This window comes from Neolamprologus brichardi, chromosome 7 (assembly GCF_056152115.1).
Source record: "Neolamprologus brichardi isolate AB-2024 chromosome 7, ASM5615211v1, whole genome shotgun sequence".
Classification (NCBI taxonomy): Eukaryota; Metazoa; Chordata; class Actinopteri; order Cichliformes; family Cichlidae; genus Neolamprologus; species Neolamprologus brichardi.
Window position 1 is genome coordinate 69,045,926 of NC_142110.1, and position 17,531 is coordinate 69,063,456.

General features: G+C 49.9%; 1 protein-coding gene across 2 annotated transcripts; it reads left to right on the forward strand.

Annotated features, from left to right (window-relative positions):
• The first annotated feature begins 848 nt into the window (after positions 1–848).
• On the forward strand, positions 849–17,336 carry rpgrip1l (RPGRIP1 like). Of its 2 annotated transcripts, XM_087844250.1 has the most exons (26): positions 849–936; positions 1,582–1,677; positions 1,831–1,975; positions 2,137–2,447; positions 2,552–2,651; positions 3,206–3,349; positions 3,664–3,769; positions 4,181–4,327; positions 4,395–4,468; positions 4,574–4,713; positions 4,817–4,914; positions 4,986–5,036; positions 5,123–5,302; positions 5,424–5,541; positions 5,627–6,079; positions 7,532–7,635; positions 7,747–8,083; positions 8,373–8,566; positions 8,765–8,860; positions 8,999–9,058; positions 9,593–9,722; positions 10,133–10,221; positions 11,590–11,776; positions 11,866–11,950; positions 12,286–12,422; positions 16,903–17,336. In XM_087844250.1, exons 2-26 carry the CDS (start codon positions 1,590–1,592, stop codon positions 17,016–17,018), a joined length of 3,690 nt encoding a protein of 1,229 aa, XP_087700376.1. In that variant the 5' UTR covers positions 849–936; positions 1,582–1,589; the 3' UTR covers positions 17,019–17,336. The 2 variants fall into 2 exon arrangements, with proteins under 2 accessions (XP_087700376.1, XP_087700375.1); XM_087844249.1 differs by having other exon boundaries at positions 7,532–8,083.
• Positions 17,337–17,531: the final 195 nt, after the last annotated feature.

The following is a 17,531-nucleotide window of genomic DNA, read 5'->3' on the forward strand; positions in this document are numbered from 1 at the left end:
TGGAGCTGAAAGAAGAAGCAGATTTACAGTAGGCGGCTGATCTGGCCTCTCCTTTCAGCGCCTGACAGGAACAGACTTTGACCTCCCCCCCGTGGCTCCAGTTGAATAAAAGCCACGACTGCTGGATGTTTGAGGGGAAATCTGCCTATATTACAATAGGAGGCTAAGACGGGCCTCCATGCTCGTCTGATCATGTGCTTGACAGTTGTTGCACCAACGTGGGCACGGCCTGTTGAACAAGAAGCCAGCAGGCATCATAGATTTCAACGACAGGCTGACTCGCTGACAGATCCGCGCCTGCTCGCCGCAGGCCGAACACACGGGGGAAGGTGTGTTTGCGGGGAGGAGGGTTCAAAGGTTATGGCTGGAAGAAGCAGCAGCAGTGATGGGAGACTGTCACGGCCCAGCGATCACTGACATGCCGACTGAGCTCATCCTGGCCTGCCGACGCTCATCTCAGGGTCCTAAATTAGATCCATCGCCAGTTCATGAAAGGCATGCGTCTGACAGCACGCCTATCAAATCCCCGCAGATGTGTGTGCAGCAGTGAGCCACACTGCTCATAAATACGCTTACATGTAAAGTCAGCTCAGACAAAGTCCCCAAATTGGCCCAAAGTCAGAGATAGAGCTGACAGACAGGAGAGAGGGTTTCTGCATGAAAATCAGCAGAAACAGACACGTTCACACACAAAGTTCCTTCTTATTAAACTCGAAACAGCTTTAAGAGCATTTAATCATTGCTGGTTTATACTGTGTCATATTTTAGAGGGAAATATAAGCTAGGAAAGCCTTTGACTGCTAAAAAGACGAACAAAAATACAACTCCCAGAAGGCTCTTCGCACAGCGCGTGCGCTGTTGTACCATAACGACGTGATGAGCGTTTATGTTTTCAGTAGCAACCGTGAGTTAAACTGAATAAAGTCGTTGTAAAAGGTAAGAAATGCGTCAAATGTTACCGGAAAAATGACCGGAAACAAGTCAGAAGTAAATATGGAGTCACGAGCGTTTGAGGCGACACGCAATCTGATAATTAGACGCTTCCGCTAGCTCGTTAGCTACTGCTGCTAACTCGGAAAAAAAACACAATAGATTCAGAGCTTTTCAGTAAAATACATCCACGTACGCATAATATATATTTTAATTTATTTACCTGATATTAATATGCTGTGTCCCATTGGTCAAAGATAACGCTGCTTTGTTAAATCATCGGTACCAGACTACCTTTAAATTCTATACGTTTTAATGTTCACGGTCGAAAGTAGCGTTAAATGTGGCTTCGTAATTATCGTCGAAGACTCGGAAACATCGGAATTAGTCGGTTTTAAGTTCGGCCTACATGTAACACACTGGGCTGTTTGAATTTTGGTGCTTTTGAAATGGTGAACAGTCCGTTTTACACCGCGCTATTACAGGCGTTTTTAAAGTGAAGTGCTGCTGATTAAGTTTTCATTGTAAAGTATTTTTATTCATTGTGCCGATTGTGTTTTTAACCTCACTGAGAGGTTTATCTTCAGAGATTAATTATAGAAGGCGTAAAGTTTGCTGTAACCGCCACCGACGGTTGAATCTTCTGTCCAGGCTGAAACATGTCAACCCTCCGGGATGAGACGGCAGCAGATGTGCCGGTCAAGGACGTCACGGTGGACCTCTCCAGACTCACACCGGCTCCACCAGGTGTGTCCACACTCATCAGGCTGTCCTCCACGTACCAGCAGACAGTAGCATGACTAAAACGTTGAATTATAACCTACATTTTAGGTTAAATCCAGTGCTCTGTTTTGTGTGGTAAGTTTGTTCACCTGCTAATTTGTTGATTTCTGCTCACAGAGTCGTCGACCTATCAGCACGCCCGTGCGCGGCTGGACATCTCGCGTGTGTCCCGGGAGGAGCTGGAGGACCGCTTCCTGCGGCTGCAGGAGGAGACGCTGCAGCTCAAACAGCACAGCCACAAACGGGATGATATAATCAAGAAGTGAGGCTTCTCCCATGTGCCCGGGCGTTTGTATCACTGAACAAAAGCACGTCTTTAAAGAGAACACATTGATTTCCTCAATAATATTTTATAAGCTCCAGAATCCTTCATGTGTCTAACAATATACCGTTTAATTTAACGGTCTCTCTGCTGCCCTGCAGACTGAGCACGAAGCTGAAGAGGCTGATGAACAACCGTGACCGCATGGAGCAGCTGGCAGCAGGGACAGCCCCGTCCTCCAGGGTCCGGGACGTGGAGATGGAGGAGATGATGGAGGAGCTCCACGAGAAGGTCCGGGCCCTGCAGGCCGAAAACGAAGGGCTGAAACAGCGCCTCCTGGTGTCAAAGCATCAACTCGTCAACTGTCAGAGCCAGAGGCCGACGCCGTACGACCGCATCCAGCCACGAGTCAACACGGGGTTGAAGAAGTTCAGAGACGACACGTCGTCTCCGTCTTTAATACGACCTAAAAGTGAGTTCTTCAGAGCTTCTCTGCATCACGCTCCACGAACTGCGTGTTTTCTTTCTCTCTGTTTAACTTTTACCATCTTCCCTCTGTGAATTCATCTCCTGCAGGTACGAGGAGTTTGGAGGGAGGCGGACGACCTCCGACCGGCCTGCTGCCTCGCTATGGGCACAGTCTGCTGGAGGAGGCCAGATCAGAGATCCGCAACCTGTGAGTAGGAATGGGAATCAGTGAGATGTTAGTGGTCGATTCTGGCTCAAAAACACCTCTAAGCAGCAAATCACTGCGGGTTCTTGGCTAGCTTAGCGTTAGCATGCTGTCCGTGCAGGTGCATGTAAAGAGCTGAAGTTGTGTTAGCAGCATGATGGAGCTGCTTCTGGATGCACGAGCACAAGACTCCATAAGCAGGATCGATCGGCAAGCAGACGAACAATTCCAACAGCTGGACTACTGGGAACCAGTTCTTAATTCCCGTCCTTACCTACGAGTCATACTGAGCTTATTTAAGGATATTATTAAAGGTGGTATTTTACATCAGTCATTGAAACTCCTCCTAGCTGGCATCGGCGCTGAAACAGGAAGATAACAGTAACTAAGGCTCCACAGAGCTTTCTTTGAGGATTTATAAATGACAGCTTTTGTAGTTCTTGACTGGATTCACGCTGTGAGTGAAGTGCAGACTTGCAGCTTTAGCGGGAGGGGTTTAAATAAGGTCGTGACACACACAGTCCCTCATTTTCAGAGGCGTCGTGTTTGTGTCGCAGAGAGAATGTGATCGAGTCCCAGCGGAGCCGCATGGAGGAGCTGGAAGGTGCGTTGGAGCTGCTGAGGGAGGAGCTGAGGAGGAAGGAGGCTGAGTATGAAGAGAGACTCCTGCAGGTCCGGCAGGAGCAGACCTCCAAACTGAGGTACGAGCTGCTGGTTTTAAATACGAAGCCTTCAGTGAAGCTGAGCGTTTCCTATTATTTCATCAAAGAGTAAATAAAACCAGTGAGAATATTTTGGTCTCAGGTTTTTGTTGGAGGGGAGCACCAGAACCTGTTTCTCCACGATGTTTCTCACGGTTTCAGTCCAGCAGCTTTCACCGTATCAGGGCAGAAGATGAGCTCGTGCTGCGGCGAGGCGTCCGTCATTCACAATAATCGCTTCCTGTGGTCACCTCTTCACTCAAAGCTGTGCTCGAGGTCGAGGTTGTGGATGAATCTTTGTTCTTTCCTGTCAGGACGCACGTCAACGGCAACGTGACGCTGATCAAACTGCAGAAGCAGCTGGCGGTGAGATCCAACACCGTGGCCGAGCTGGAGGGGCGATATCTGCAGCTGCAGGAGGTGAGACGTTTCCCGGCCTCCTCCTCTTCCTCCCCCGCCTCAAACCCTGCAGCACCAAGATCAATATCAGTGATCACTATTGATCTTCTCTGTCTGTGAGAGAACAAATGATCACACTTTTCTATGCAACGCTGTGACTTCAAGCGCAATCAAATCCCTCTGCAGCCAATCAGGAGAGAGATTTCTTAAGAGGGGAGGGGCTTGATTCAGTGCACATTCATGCAGATCAGTGGGGACAAAACACCAGAGCTGGATATGAGCTCAAAGATCATGTGACTGACCTCCCGTTTATAATTCCACCTGATGGCACTGACACACATCTGCAGACACATCTGGCCTGACGAGATCAACAAGACCAGGTGTCAGGTGTGCACACACAGCGAGCTAACAACAGCGGTGTTTGTTTCGCAGAGTCAGCAGACGCTGAAGCTCAGTCATGAAGCAGCGATGGCGAAGGTGGACGAGCTGTCGGCGGACCTGAAAAACGAGCGGCTGAAGCGTTTGGAGCTGGAGAAGCAGCTGCAGAGCGCCAGCGTCTCCAGGACGAGGATGGAGCAGGTGAGTCCGCTGTAGGCGTGTTCTGCTGTGCAGGTGTGGGTGGCTCACCTGCTGTGTGTGCGTTCAGCTGCAGGAGAGGGTCGGCGAGCTGGAGCAGGAGAGAGACCTGCTGAAGGACAGCAACAGGAAGCTGCTGAACAGGTGAGCAGAAGGAGGCGAAGACGCCGCGGCGCTTTGAGGGCCGTTTGAACGTTTCCGTCTTACCTGGCCCAGGTTGACCTCCGTCACCTCCTCCTTTCGTTGCAGCGCCTTTGACGTCTCTCAGCAGGAGAAATGGCAGCTTCAGGAGCAGCAGCTGAGGCTTCAGATCTCTCAGCTGGAGACGGCGCTCAAGGCCGACCTCGTCGACAAAAACGAGATCCTCGACAAAGTCAAGGCCGAGAGAGGTACGCGTACGCCCCCTGCCTGCCCATTAAGACCGCTGCGTGTCCCGTGAGAGCGCCGAGGGTGAACGTGGCGACCGATTTCCTCCCTCTGATTGTTTTTCAGACACAAACGAGAAGCTGAAAGAAGCGAATCAGAAACTGGAGGCGCAGCTCCTGCAGCAGAAGCAGCAGCTGGAGGAGCAGCTCAGGTTTTACAGTCGGGTGAGCAGACGAATCAGATCCTTTCACCTGCTGCAGGTTTGGTGTGTGTGACATCACCGTGCTCTTCACAGGGGGGCGACTACGACGTGGCCGAACTCACCGAGGCGCTGCTGCTCGTCAAAGTGAGTGAGTCCGGTCGTCACTGCGATCACACACAGCCCAGATTCAGTCTCATGTCTCGCCTTTTGTCTGTAACATCGTCTATCAGACACGTAAATCCCAGAGGAGTGGCGATCTGGGCTTCCTGAGGGAGGAGGAGGAAACGGGCGGCACCAGCGTGGAAAACGCCATTAAGGAGCTGCGAGCCGCTCACGCCGAAACCATTCAGGAGCTGGAAAAGACCCGGAGCCTCCTGAGCACGGAGGGCCGGATCAGCCGAGGCTACAAGGTGGAGCAAACACACCCGCCCACTTTTATTCTTACTGCATGTAACGCAGCGAGGGGAGGGGTCAGAGTGGAACCTGATCACGTTTGTTGTGCTGAATCTATTTCCTGTCTCGTGGTCGCAGGCCGAGCTGGACGCCGCGCTACGCAAGATGGACGCAGACAAACTCGAGTACGAGCAGAAGCTAGAACGCCAGGCTCAGCTGCTGGACGCCAGGGCGACGAAGATCAGGAAACTGGAAGGTTCCCACCCTCCCAGCATCCATCCATCCTGCTGATGTTCAGTTTAAAGAGTAAATGTTGACGATGAGGTTTCTCTGCTCCGCAGCTCAGCTCAGAGACGTCGCCTACGGGACCAAAACCTACAGCGTCAAAGCGGACGCCACAGCCGAGGACGAGGCCGACGAATCTGGCGAAGCGCTTCACCTGGAGAGTGGAGAGAACCTGCTGGAGCTTCAGATAGTCGGCGCCACGCTGTCTGGCTCCGCCCTGCAGATGCTGGGCGAAGCTGAGCCCGCCACCTTCTGTACGTACGCCTTCTACGTGTTCGAGCTGCACGCCACACCGGTGGTGACGGGCCGCAGTCCGAAATACAACTTTACTTCTAAGTACGTGGTCAGCGTGGACGACCGCTTCCTCGACTACCTCCGCCGGGGCGCGGTGAGGGTGGAGCTGCACGAAGTGCTCGGTCTGGACTGGAGGACGCTGGCAGCCGGCGAGCTTCGTCTGCAGCAGCTGCTGGAACAGGACGGGAAGGTTCACGGCAGCGTGGCGCTCGTCGGTGAGTCATTGGTCTGTGGCGGGAGGGAGAGAAAGACTGACAGACAGCCAAAGAGCTGCTCGTATGAAGGCTCACTGACACAGAAAATGCTAATGCTAAGCTAGCCAAATGCTAAGCTACCACCACAGGAAACAGTAGGGAGTCAAGTGGGAAACACTAGGGGAAACAAGTGGCAAACCCTGACCCTAACACTAGGGAAAACAAGTGGGAAACACTAGGGGAAACAAGTGCAAGTCACTTCCTTTGACTTCACAAAACATGTCAGAAAAGTTAGCAAAAATGCTAATGCTAAGCTACCACCACAGGAAACAGTAGGGACTCACTTCCCTTTACTTCAGGAAGCACCTCAGAAAAGTTAGCAAAAATGCTAATGCTAAGCTAGCCCAATGCTACGCTACCACCACAGGAAACAGTAGGGACTCACTTCCCTTTACTCCAGGAAGCACGTCAGAGAAGTTAGCAAAAAATGCTAATGCTAAGCTAGCCCAATGCTATATTTCATTTGTCACACACACGAACACACATGCTCAGACACACAAGAACAACACTGAACAGGTGCAGACTGACAGCGAGCAGTGAAATAAACGGTTACCATCACTAAAGTACATTATTTGTTATTAAGTGCATGAGCAGTGCAGAGAGTCCAGACCCAGTTCAGCACCACTCGGTGTAGACACACTGCAGGTCAGGGAGCTCTGAGCGAGTGATGCATCCAGCAGAGCGCACCACTCTCTGGAGAGCTAGTCTATTCCTCCACCTTCAGAGGGAGGTGGAAGTCTGAGGAAGAAGAGACGCTTCTTTAAAAAGATGTTTAGCGCCATCTTCTGTCAGTACGGAGCATGACGTCATGAGTTTGGCCGGTTGTGGCTAGCAGACTTAGTATGAACTAATGTGAGTCTGTTAGCTGCAACCAGCCACATGAGGTTACATTATTGGGGTGGCTGTAGTTCAGGTGGCAGAGCGGATCAGCCACTTACCAGAAGGTCGGTGGTTCAATCCCAGGCTGCTCCAGTCTGCATGCCAAATATCCTTGGGCAAGATACTGACCCCATGTTGCTCTCCGATGCATCCATCGGAGTGTGAATGTATATGTTAGATACTCAGCACTTAAGCTTAGAAGTGCCTGTGTGATTGGGTGAATGAATTAGCTGTATAAAGCACTTTGAGTGCTCGGACAGAGTAGAAAAGCGCTATATAAGAACCAGTCCATTTACCATTTACATCTAATGTAAATTAGCCTCATGTTCGCTCTAAACCTCAAATATGTACAAGGTCAGAGTCGGGCCGAAGACAGAACCTGGATATTTACCTTCCTGTGTGTCACCGAGGGGCCGTGTGACCCGTGAGCCAGCTCGGTGACGGCCGGATCGGCAGCTGTACTTGACGATGGTGGTAGACTCAGCGACTGTCGGTGATGTTCGATGAAAACGCTCGTGTGCAAACCTCTTTCAGGGTCGCGTGACGAGGCGCGCTCCTTCGGCTCCTTGGAGTTCTGGCTCAGGCTGAGGGCGCCCATGACAGAGACGCTGCGACTGTACCGAGAGAAGATGAAGGCGGTGAGCTTCATCGTCACCCGTCATCGCTCAGATACACGAGCAGGAGAATACACCCACAGCGTACGCACACCTGAGCAGGTGAAGGTTCTCACTCGTGTCGTTTCTCCTCAGCCTCCGCCGACGACCGGCGACCAGAACGAGCTCTTCATCACCGTCCGCAGCTGCTCCGGCCTTCAGCCGCGAGGCTCCTGGCAGCCGAGCCCCTATGTCGTCTACAAGTTCTTTCGCTTCCCCGACCACCCCACCGCCACCGTTCACAACCGCCAGGACCCCGACTTCAATGACCTCGGGTCGTACTCCGTCTCGATGGATGCGGACCTGGACCGGTACCTGAAGTCGGAGCTCCTTCAGTTCTACGTGTTCGACTACAAAGAGGAGCAGATGGACACGTACCTGGGGAAGGCCCGAGTCCCTCTGAGGACGCTGACCCACGACGAGAGCCTCACAGGTGAGTCAGGTGTTTGTAGCACACTGTTCGCCTGCAGGTGCAGCTACAGTGTGATCTGTCATTACCTGAACATGGACATGTTTACACTGGTTTAAATAACCTGGACAGGAAATGTTTTTATTTTTAGCTCCTGTTTGAGTCGATAAGACATCAAAAAGTATTTTAATGGTTTAAACTTCTTAAATCTAAAGTTAACCAAACGCCTCGCTCTGCTGCTGTCTGAGGAAATGTTTCAGGATCAGGATGATCAGGTGTGAGTGAGCACCTGTAACCTGCTCTGCTCCCTCAGGTGTGTTTTCGCTGGCTGATCCCTCTGGACTCCCCGCCGGGAACATCGAAGTGACTCTGAAGTGGAAGGTCTCCTACATCCACCCGGTGGACGCCATGGAGGACGAGCCCAGGTTTACTCCTGTGGAGGAAGCGTTAGAGGCCAAACAACAGCCGGAGGGCAAGGAGGCCCGCCGCCATCGCGCCGAATCTCAGGTCATCCAGATGACCCAAACATAAATTATAAATTTAATAATGGCCTGAAAATGTTTTCGATTTTTTAACACAACAATCGAGCGATTCCCATAATTCCCTGAGGAACCTGTTCCTCCTGAAGGCTGTGGCCTTCCTGTTCACCTGTGACTCGGTCCAGGTGTGCTCCTCCCTCACCTCTCTGGATGCTTCCCCCTTCAGGCCCCGCTGCCCAAACCGAGACCAAAGACTCAGGTGAAGGGAACGCCACCCGCCAAAAAGGTCACGTTTGGAGAAGGGACGGCCGCCAACCAACAGGTGAGAGGCACCGCCTCTGTCAGGTGATCAGAGAGGGAGGAGTTTACCTGCAGCTCAGCAGGTGCATTCAGGGCTCGGGTGGAGATCGGATAAAACAACACGTGGAGTTTGATGTTTTTCTGTTTTTCCTTCCTTCAGCTGGACACGTCGAGCTCAGCGGCCCGGGGGGCGGAGACTCTACCTGCAGCACCTCTACAGGTAACCTGCACACACACACTCCAGGTAGAAACCATCCCCCCAACACTCGTTAAAAACAGGTTTGACCTTATAAGGAATCAATAATTAATTCATGGTTTACCTGCATTCCCTACTTGTCCCTCACCTGTCCCCTCACCTGTCCCCCCACCTGTCCCCCCACCTGTCCCCTCACCTGTCCTCACCTGTCCCCCACCTGTCCCCCACCTGTCCTCACCTGTCCTCACCTGTCCCCTCACCTGTCCCCTCACCTGTCCCCACCTGTCCCCACCTGTCCTCACCTGTCCCCCACCTGTCCTCACCTGTCCCCTCACCTGTCCCCCCACCTGTCCTCACCTGTCCTCACCTGTCCCCCACCTGTCCCCCACCTGTCCTCACCTGTCCCCTCACCTGTCCTCACCTGTCCCCTCACCTGTCCCCCCACCTGTCCTCACCTGTCCCCCACCTGTCCCCACCTGTCCTCACCTGTCCTCACCTGTCCCCCACCTGTCCCCACCTGTCCTCACCTGTCCTCACCTGTCCCCCACCTCTTTTCAGGTTTTGTCCAAAGGTGCTGGAGAGGAAGAGGACGATGAAAGAGAGTTTGACGTCTCTGAAGGACAGCTGGTCACAGTGAGCGCTGCGTCGTACTCTGATGACTCTGAAATCTCTGAGGAAATCATCGAAGGTCCGTGTCGACTCTGGGACTCGCCCACAGTCGAGTATTGTGTTGAAAACATACACAACATTTTCTGCCTCTGGTTAAATGTGTGACGTGTCCCACACTGAAGCTCATCCACACCAATAAAAACGGAGAATCATTACAAAATGTCCTAATTATGACATCATAACTGAAATCACGACTGAAAACTATAAATTAATAAAAGTTAAAAACTGATCAAATATAAACTCAAAGCACAAGAAAATAATTCAAGTTTAAAGCTGAAATAGTTTAAAGTGTAAAAGCTCTCGTCTTGTCTAAAAATAAAAGTTTACAGAGAAAAACATCAAAAAAACAAAACGTGAGAAGAATTGTGACAAATTTGTGGCATAAACGGTGAAAAGAGCAAAAGTGTCGACGCTTTTCTTCCTGTCCAGATGTGGAGGACGTCCCAGCAGCTGCAGAGGGCTCGGCTCAGTCTGACAGCGACGACTGCATCGTGCCCGGGCCGGCCACGGCGAGGAAGGTGAGGAGGAGCGTGTGTGTGTCTGTGTGTGTGTGTCTGTGTGTGTGTGTGTGTGTGTGTGTGTGTGTCTGTCTGTGTGTGTCTGTGTGTGTGTCTGTGTGTGTGTCTGTGTGTGTGTGTCTGTCTGTGTGTGTCTGTCTGTGTGTGTGTCTGTGTGTGTGTCTGTGTGTGTCTGTGTGTGTGTGTGTGTGTGTGTGTCTGTGTGTGTCTGTGTGTGTGTGTGTGTGTGTGTGTCTGTGTGTTTCTGTGCGTGTGTGTGTGTGTGTGTGTCTGTCTGTGTGTGTGTTTCTGTGCGTGTGTGTGTCTGTCTGTGTGTGTCTGTCTGTGTGTGTGTTTCTGTGCGTGTGTGTGTCTGTCTGTGTGTGTGTCTGTCTGTGTGTGTTTCTGTGCGTGTGTGTGTCTGTCTGTGTGTGTGTCTGTCTGTGTGTGTGTCTGTCTGTGTGTGTGTTTCTGTGCGTGTGTGTGTGTGTGTGTGTGTGTGTTTGTGTGTGTGTGTCTGTGCGTGTGTGTGTGCGTGTGTGTGTGTGCGTGTGTGTGTTTCTGTGCGTGTGTGTGTCTGTGTGTGTCTGTCTGTGTGTGTGTTTCTGTGCGTGTGTTTGTGTGTGTGTGTCTGTGCGTGTGCGTGTGTGTGTGTGCGTGTGCGTGTGTCTGTGCGTGTGTGTGTGCGTGTGTGTGTGTGTGTGTGTGTCTGTGCGTGTGTGTGTGCGTGTGTGTGTGTGTGTGTGTGTGTTTCTGTGCGTGTGTGTGTGTGTGTGTGTGTGTTTCTGTGCGTGTGTGTGTCTGTCTGTGTGTGTGTCTGTCTGTGTGTGTGTCTGTCTGTGTGTGTCTGTCTGTGTGTGTGTCTGTCTGTGTGTGTGTCTGTCTGTGTGTGTGTTTCTGTGCGTGTGTGTGTGTGTGTGTGTGTGTGTTTGTGTGTGTGTGTCTGTGCGTGTGTGTGTGCGTGTGTGTGTGTGCGTGTGTGTGTTTCTGTGCGTGTGTGTGTCTGTGTGTGTCTGTCTGTGTGTGTGTTTCTGTGCGTGTGTTTGTGTGTGTGTGTCTGTGCGTGTGCGTGTGTGTGTGTGCGTGTGCGTGTGTCTGTGCGTGTGTGTGTGCGTGTGTGTGTGTGTGTGTGTGTCTGTGCGTGTGTGTGTGCGTGTGTGTGTGTGTGTGTGTGTGTGTTTCTGTGCGTGTGTGTGTGTGTAACATAATTATAAAGCTGTTTTCTTGCGTTCACTTCCTGTTTTCACGTCCAATCATATTGATCATAAGAAACTCCGCCCCCCGGGCCGCTGAGCTCGACGCGTCCAGAATCTCTGACTCATCGATGATTAACACTCGTAGATGATGTAACCATCCTGTGGTTAAATAACCTCGCCCCGCACTCCTCAGGTGTCGGAGCGAGTGCGGGTGGAGATCGTGTGTCTAAGCCTGAGGGCGGAGTCTCGGGTGGCACGGGACAGCAGCGTGGTGCGGCTCTTTGTGGAGTACTCCTTCCTGGACCTGCCCACGGAGGAAACGCCGCTGTCTCTGCCCAAACCGCCACCGGGCCGCAGCATCAACTACAACTACAGCAAAGGTACGCACCTTCACAGGTGTGCTCAGACACTGCACCAATCACGGCAACAGCCTCTGCTCTCAGTTTGTGACCTCACTGTCTGTCCACAGTCATCCCCGTGGACGCCGAGAGGAACGCGGCGAGGAGGCGCCTGCTGAGGGGAGTCCTGCAGGGACGAAATCCTCACATGGAGAGGTGAGGAGGGGGAGGAGTTCACTGAGCACAGACTCAGAGCAGCTGCTTCTTCTTCTGACTGCAGACAGCATCCGTCATGCTCTGCTGTGATTGGCTGCTGCCAGTGTTAGTGTCCAGGCTCTTTGTAACAGGTCACAAACAGGACTTTAAAATCACCAACCATCCCCATGTTGTTACGCTGTATCCATAGAAATGCTCCACCCTGTATAACAGCCAGAGTCCAGGTGCTGGCGTCCAGGTGCTGGCGTCCAGGTGCTGGCGTCCAGGTGCTGGCGTCCAGGTGCTGGCGTCCAGGTGCTGGCAGGCTATGCTAACGGGCCGTCCTTTCCCAACAGAATCCGGTTCACAGTGGTGAGCGAGCCTCCAGAGGAGGAGGAGCAGGAGAGGGAGTGTGAGGATGTGGGCGTGGCCTTCCTGAGGATCCCTGACATCCTGGAGAAACAGCGAGACGTGACGGAGGAGCGTTTGAGCGGTCAGCACGCACCGAAACGATAGCCACCAACAACATGACCACAGCAGCCTTTAAAGTTCTTAAAAGCAGAGACACAGGAAACAAGTTTTTCTAATGTTCACCCTTCTAGCTGATCTAGATTACGACCTGTGTCTGCTCGAGTGGTCCGACCATCAGCAGCTTACAGCAGCTGCTGATTCTCTGCCTCTCTGGGTTCAATCTAAATGTCAGAATAGAAATAGTCAGTCCCTCGTTCAATATTTCCGTTCTTCTTTGTATTCCTGCACGTTGTATCTTAAATCAGACATGATACGGTAGCTTTGGTCACTCCCAGATCCAGGACACCTTCTATGGTAACAGTTTTTGGCGTTCTAGCCTCGTGGTTCCTCTCACCATCAGAAACATGCTTGATTGTTGCAGACTTGCTGAGTCGAGGAAACCTGTGAAAGACGTTCTAATTTTAATTAATTAATGAATTTTTTAGTGATGTGAGGGGAATAGTTTGTCTTTGAAAACGTGCTTGTCTGAGCCCACAGTGGGTAATGTGGGTAAAACTGTGGGGCTGTGTGGCAAATCCACACTTATTCCATGCAGGCCCGACATGGGTCATCCCTGGATTACTGCTGCACGGATGATCGATGAGTTCAGGTCCTTCAGCACGAATCGGACAAGCGAAGTGCGATTGTGGGGCTCGGCGACTCGTCTGGACTCATTTTCAGATTCAGCACTCAGACTGAGATATTGCATCAAAAGGGCGAGGAGAAAGCACGAGTGTGTTTGGACATGCGCACGTCTGCCGTCCCACAGGGGAAACTCGAGGCGTAGTTTTCATTAGAGATGCACGATACCACTTTTTTATGTCCGATACCGATATCATAAATCTGGATATCAGCCGATACCGATATGAATCCGATATAGTGTTCTTTAATCAATAAAACTGTTTTTTAATATCTTGCTGCATTTTGTATAAGTTCATACTCAGGTTTAAATAAACAACAACACTAAAGCTATTCTGTTAAACCTGTGTGTAAAAAATACAACAAAATATTTCATAGTTCAGCAAAACTGATCAAACTAATGAAGTTAAACCTGCTCCATCCTCCCTGTTCTGGTGTTTTAAAGAGTACTTAGGTTGCTTAATATTTCTACTAACTGATAGGGTTGCAAACTCCCAGCAAAATAAAAATAGGGAACCCCCCCCCCACCTCATGATGCTTAATCAATGTAATCAACTTTAATTTGATGCAGTGTGAAAAAAATGCACAGAAATAAATTATTTTCCAAGAATAATTAAATAGATTCAACATCTTTCTTCAACAGAACTGCAGACTGCACAGATGGTTCCCAAAGGAAAAAGTACTACAGCTTACTAGGGTATATTAGACTTAACAGTTACTATATACAGTAATGGACTTCTATACATTTACATCAGATTAAAACTTTGGGTGTCAGAGTCAGATAATTATTTATTAAAAGCTCGACATTTTAAATGAGAATAAGAAAGAAAAGTATGTCTTTGTCCCCCCTTTTCCCTGTTCATGCCCTATCGGGCCCCTGGCTACACTTTGCTAGATCCGCCCCTGCACAGTTACGTCAGCTGTAGAAAAAGATCCTGGTGTAGAAATAATATTAAATAAATTCTAACAACAGCTGATCAAGCTTAAACGGGCTGCTGTTGTTCAGCTGCTGGTTTCCTCTTTCTGGTGCAAAGTGAGACAAAAACAAAGAAGAGAGACGATCAGCTGATCATTGATCAGTTTATGATTGAAGCAGCAGCAGGAGAGAGAGAGAGAGAGAGAGAGAGTGAGAGAGAGAGAGAGGCAGTCGCTCCATATATCTGTTGTTAAGCTTAACGTGGGAATGCTTTACAAACATTCAGAGATGAACTTACACACTTGCTTTACTTCTCTCTGGGAAAACTTCCTCGGAGATGAAATGCTGGTTTGAGGCTACAAACACACACAGCCGCTCTATCACGTGACCACACTGCTGCGACGTGCTACAGTTATGAGCCGAGTTACGCCGTGTAGCAAGTTTTGTGAGGTGCTTTTTTGATATTTAATGGATCGATTACATTTTTTATTTCTCTCCGATATCCGATCCAGTAATTTACGTCAGTATCGGACCGACACCGATACGTGATATCGGATCGTCCATCTCTTGTTTTCATGTCAGCCAAGTGATGTTGACAAATTCCTCACTACAAAAATGGCCATCTGCTCAGCCGCGCCCGCTCGACCGTGACATCACCGTAACACAAACATGTTTACTGTCTCGTATTTCCGACCCTGTCTGCCTGATGTTCACACTTTCCTGCTCTCCCTGTGGTGCTGGCTCTGTGTCACATCCTGATAGCGATCTCATCCACCCTGCACGTGTGTGTTTCAGTGTTACTGTAGTTGTTTCTGTTCCATCAGGATTTTATCAGCACCATATTTTCGGACCATAAGGCGCATTAAACGAAACAGTCAGAAAAGTCAAACTTTGCTTCCTCCACTTTCGCACCATCGATTCATTAATGTTGGATTCTCTGGAGCTGCTCTATAAATGGTAAATGGCCTGTGTTTGTATGGCGCTTTTACTAGTCCCCCCTAGGGACCCCAAAGCGCTTTACACACCCAGTCATCCACCCATTCACACACTGGTGGAGGCAGCTACAGGTGTAGCCACAGCTGGGGCAGACAGAAGCGAGGCTGCCATATGGCGCCATTACGGTGGCCCCTAGAGACAAAACACTTGCAAACTCAAAACATCTTGGCGCCATCTTGAGCAAAGATCAGGGTGGTGTTGTTCGGCTCCAGCCTTGAGCCCACAGCTGGCGCCAAAGGGACGCCGCATGATGATGGTGAACAGCTCAGGAGAGTTTCAAAGCTGCTCTTTAACACTCCGACGCTGCTCTCTCAATCTCCCGTTAATAGCTGCGAGTTTCTCCGTGATGTCATTAACCTTCAGCTCCGTGATCTTGTCATTCTTGTGCTCAGAGAGCCGATTCTGAGACCTCACGACCGCAGTGAGCTGCTCCACGATGTGATCCAACTTTCAGATGTTCTGAGTATTCACTGCAGCTGTAGCGTCTCCGAGCTCTGATCCGTGCTGCACTCAGTCAGCCCGTTCTGAGAAGTCACGCCTCATCCCATCGCTCCAATCCCAGCGGGCGGCCTTGTGGGGGTTTGAACAGCTGGTCCCACTTCCTTAATTCTCCGATGAGCCAGCTGTATAAATATAAATACACAAACAACACACACATGCTTTCAATTGTGTAATTTAAGTGATCTAGTAGCTGTTTCGGACGTTCAGTTCATGCTAGAAATGTGTTTTGGAGTTTGTACGTGTTTTGTCTCTAAGGGAGACCGTATACATTTATATATAAACATATAAATAACAACACTTTATTTACATTAGTAATTCCTTTTGTGCATAATTTTATATTGTTGTTGATAATAAATTGATTAAAGCAACAAAACAACCTGAAGAGCCGGAGATGCCCTCACTATCGTCACGGTTAAAGGCTTTGCAGGTTAGACTAAATCCTAAAGATGCTGCACAGATCGATGTGTTGACCCTGTCTGCAGATCGTTGTGTCCCAGCAGTCCTGCTCCGGCTTATTCTGGCTGGGAGGGGGGGGTGTAGCAAGAGGAAAGGAGTGGATGGAGGGAATAAAAGAGTGGGGGGGGGGGGGGGGGGGCAGAGGGAGAAATGAGCATGTTTTTGTGACCCAGAAAACACGACTTTCACAAACATTTAAGTTGAGCGACACAGACGGTTCATAGGTTAGGACCGTTGTCCCTCCTATGAAGGACTCACGTGAACAGTGGTTCTTTGAGGCGCTGTGAGGGTCGGTAGATGAAATCAAAGTGATGCTGTTGAGCTCTCTCTGATTTTCCAGCTTCACAAACTGCTCCAAACACTGTTTCAGGCTCTCGTTGATTTCAGTGAGAAATGAAAGTCCTGATGTGGACGTCTCTGCTGTTTGCAACAGGCAGCGAATCAGAAGAAGCTTGGATGAAAGGGGGAGGGGCTAAAACAGCATCTGGGTTAACTAATCTCATCAGAAAATAAATGAGGATTATTTCAAACTGTGAATCGTGTGTTTGTGAACAGAGGCGTCACTTTCTCTGTGGTTGCACGTAAATCTGTAACTTCTCCATTCTGACCTGCAGAAAATCTCCTGCTGTGCTTCAGTTTCATTCATGGCAACAGCTGCACTGAAACTGTTGGGTCTGTGCTTCCACATCCCCGCTAGTTTAGAGATTTATTCATCATGAAGAAAACAAGACATAACAGAACATCTTCAGCTGGTTTTTCACTCGTGAACGAGGGACGTTTCTGGTCAAGAAGCAGCTCCTGTCGCTCCTGTCTCAGGCCCCAAATCCTTCAAAGAGCAGCTTCCCCGCAGCTCTTTATTGACATCACAGTTACAACACAACACAAGCACCTCCCACCGTAAAACCCCCCAATGGTTCTAAGACAAGGCACTGTGTGTGTGTGTGTGTGTTTGCAGTGCTGGACGTGGAGGACAGCAGCGAGGTGGTCGGCACCCTGACGGTGTCCGTGGAGTGTCTGGAGGCTCTGCGCTCCATCACGGAGGAGGAGGAGACCGCCATCAGCTCGCTGTGAGGCCGAGCTGTGAGAGGTGGCGGCGTCTCACATGTGACGTCTCTGTGTGTTTACGAGCGGTGAATAAAGACTGTGCTGGAGTCTGCTGTGAGCCTGTGAATACGACTTATTGTTTGCTCATCTTCACGCTCTGCTGCAGTTTGTGTGCGAGAAATAAAACGTGCCTTCAAAGGCAAAAGAACGAATAAACGTTTTTCTGTCTTGTACAAAACTTGTTTTGATTTGTTTTCTTCTTGCTTTGATAAAAATCTTCTTCCTGTCTGAGTCCTCACGTCTGTGATGGGCACCTCTGTAACAATATTTCTAATAAATACAAGAATAAAGCAATTAAGCTTCTTTTTTTTCTTTTTTGAGTCACATGTTTCACATTTTCCCTTCCATTTTTTTTTCATATTTTTCTTTATTCACACCGTTTTTATCCTATAATTTTGATCTCATTTTACTTCCGTACGTGACGTAAGAAAAGCTGCACGTTCGGTGAGTCTGTGTGTTGTGAGCAGAATAAAACAATGA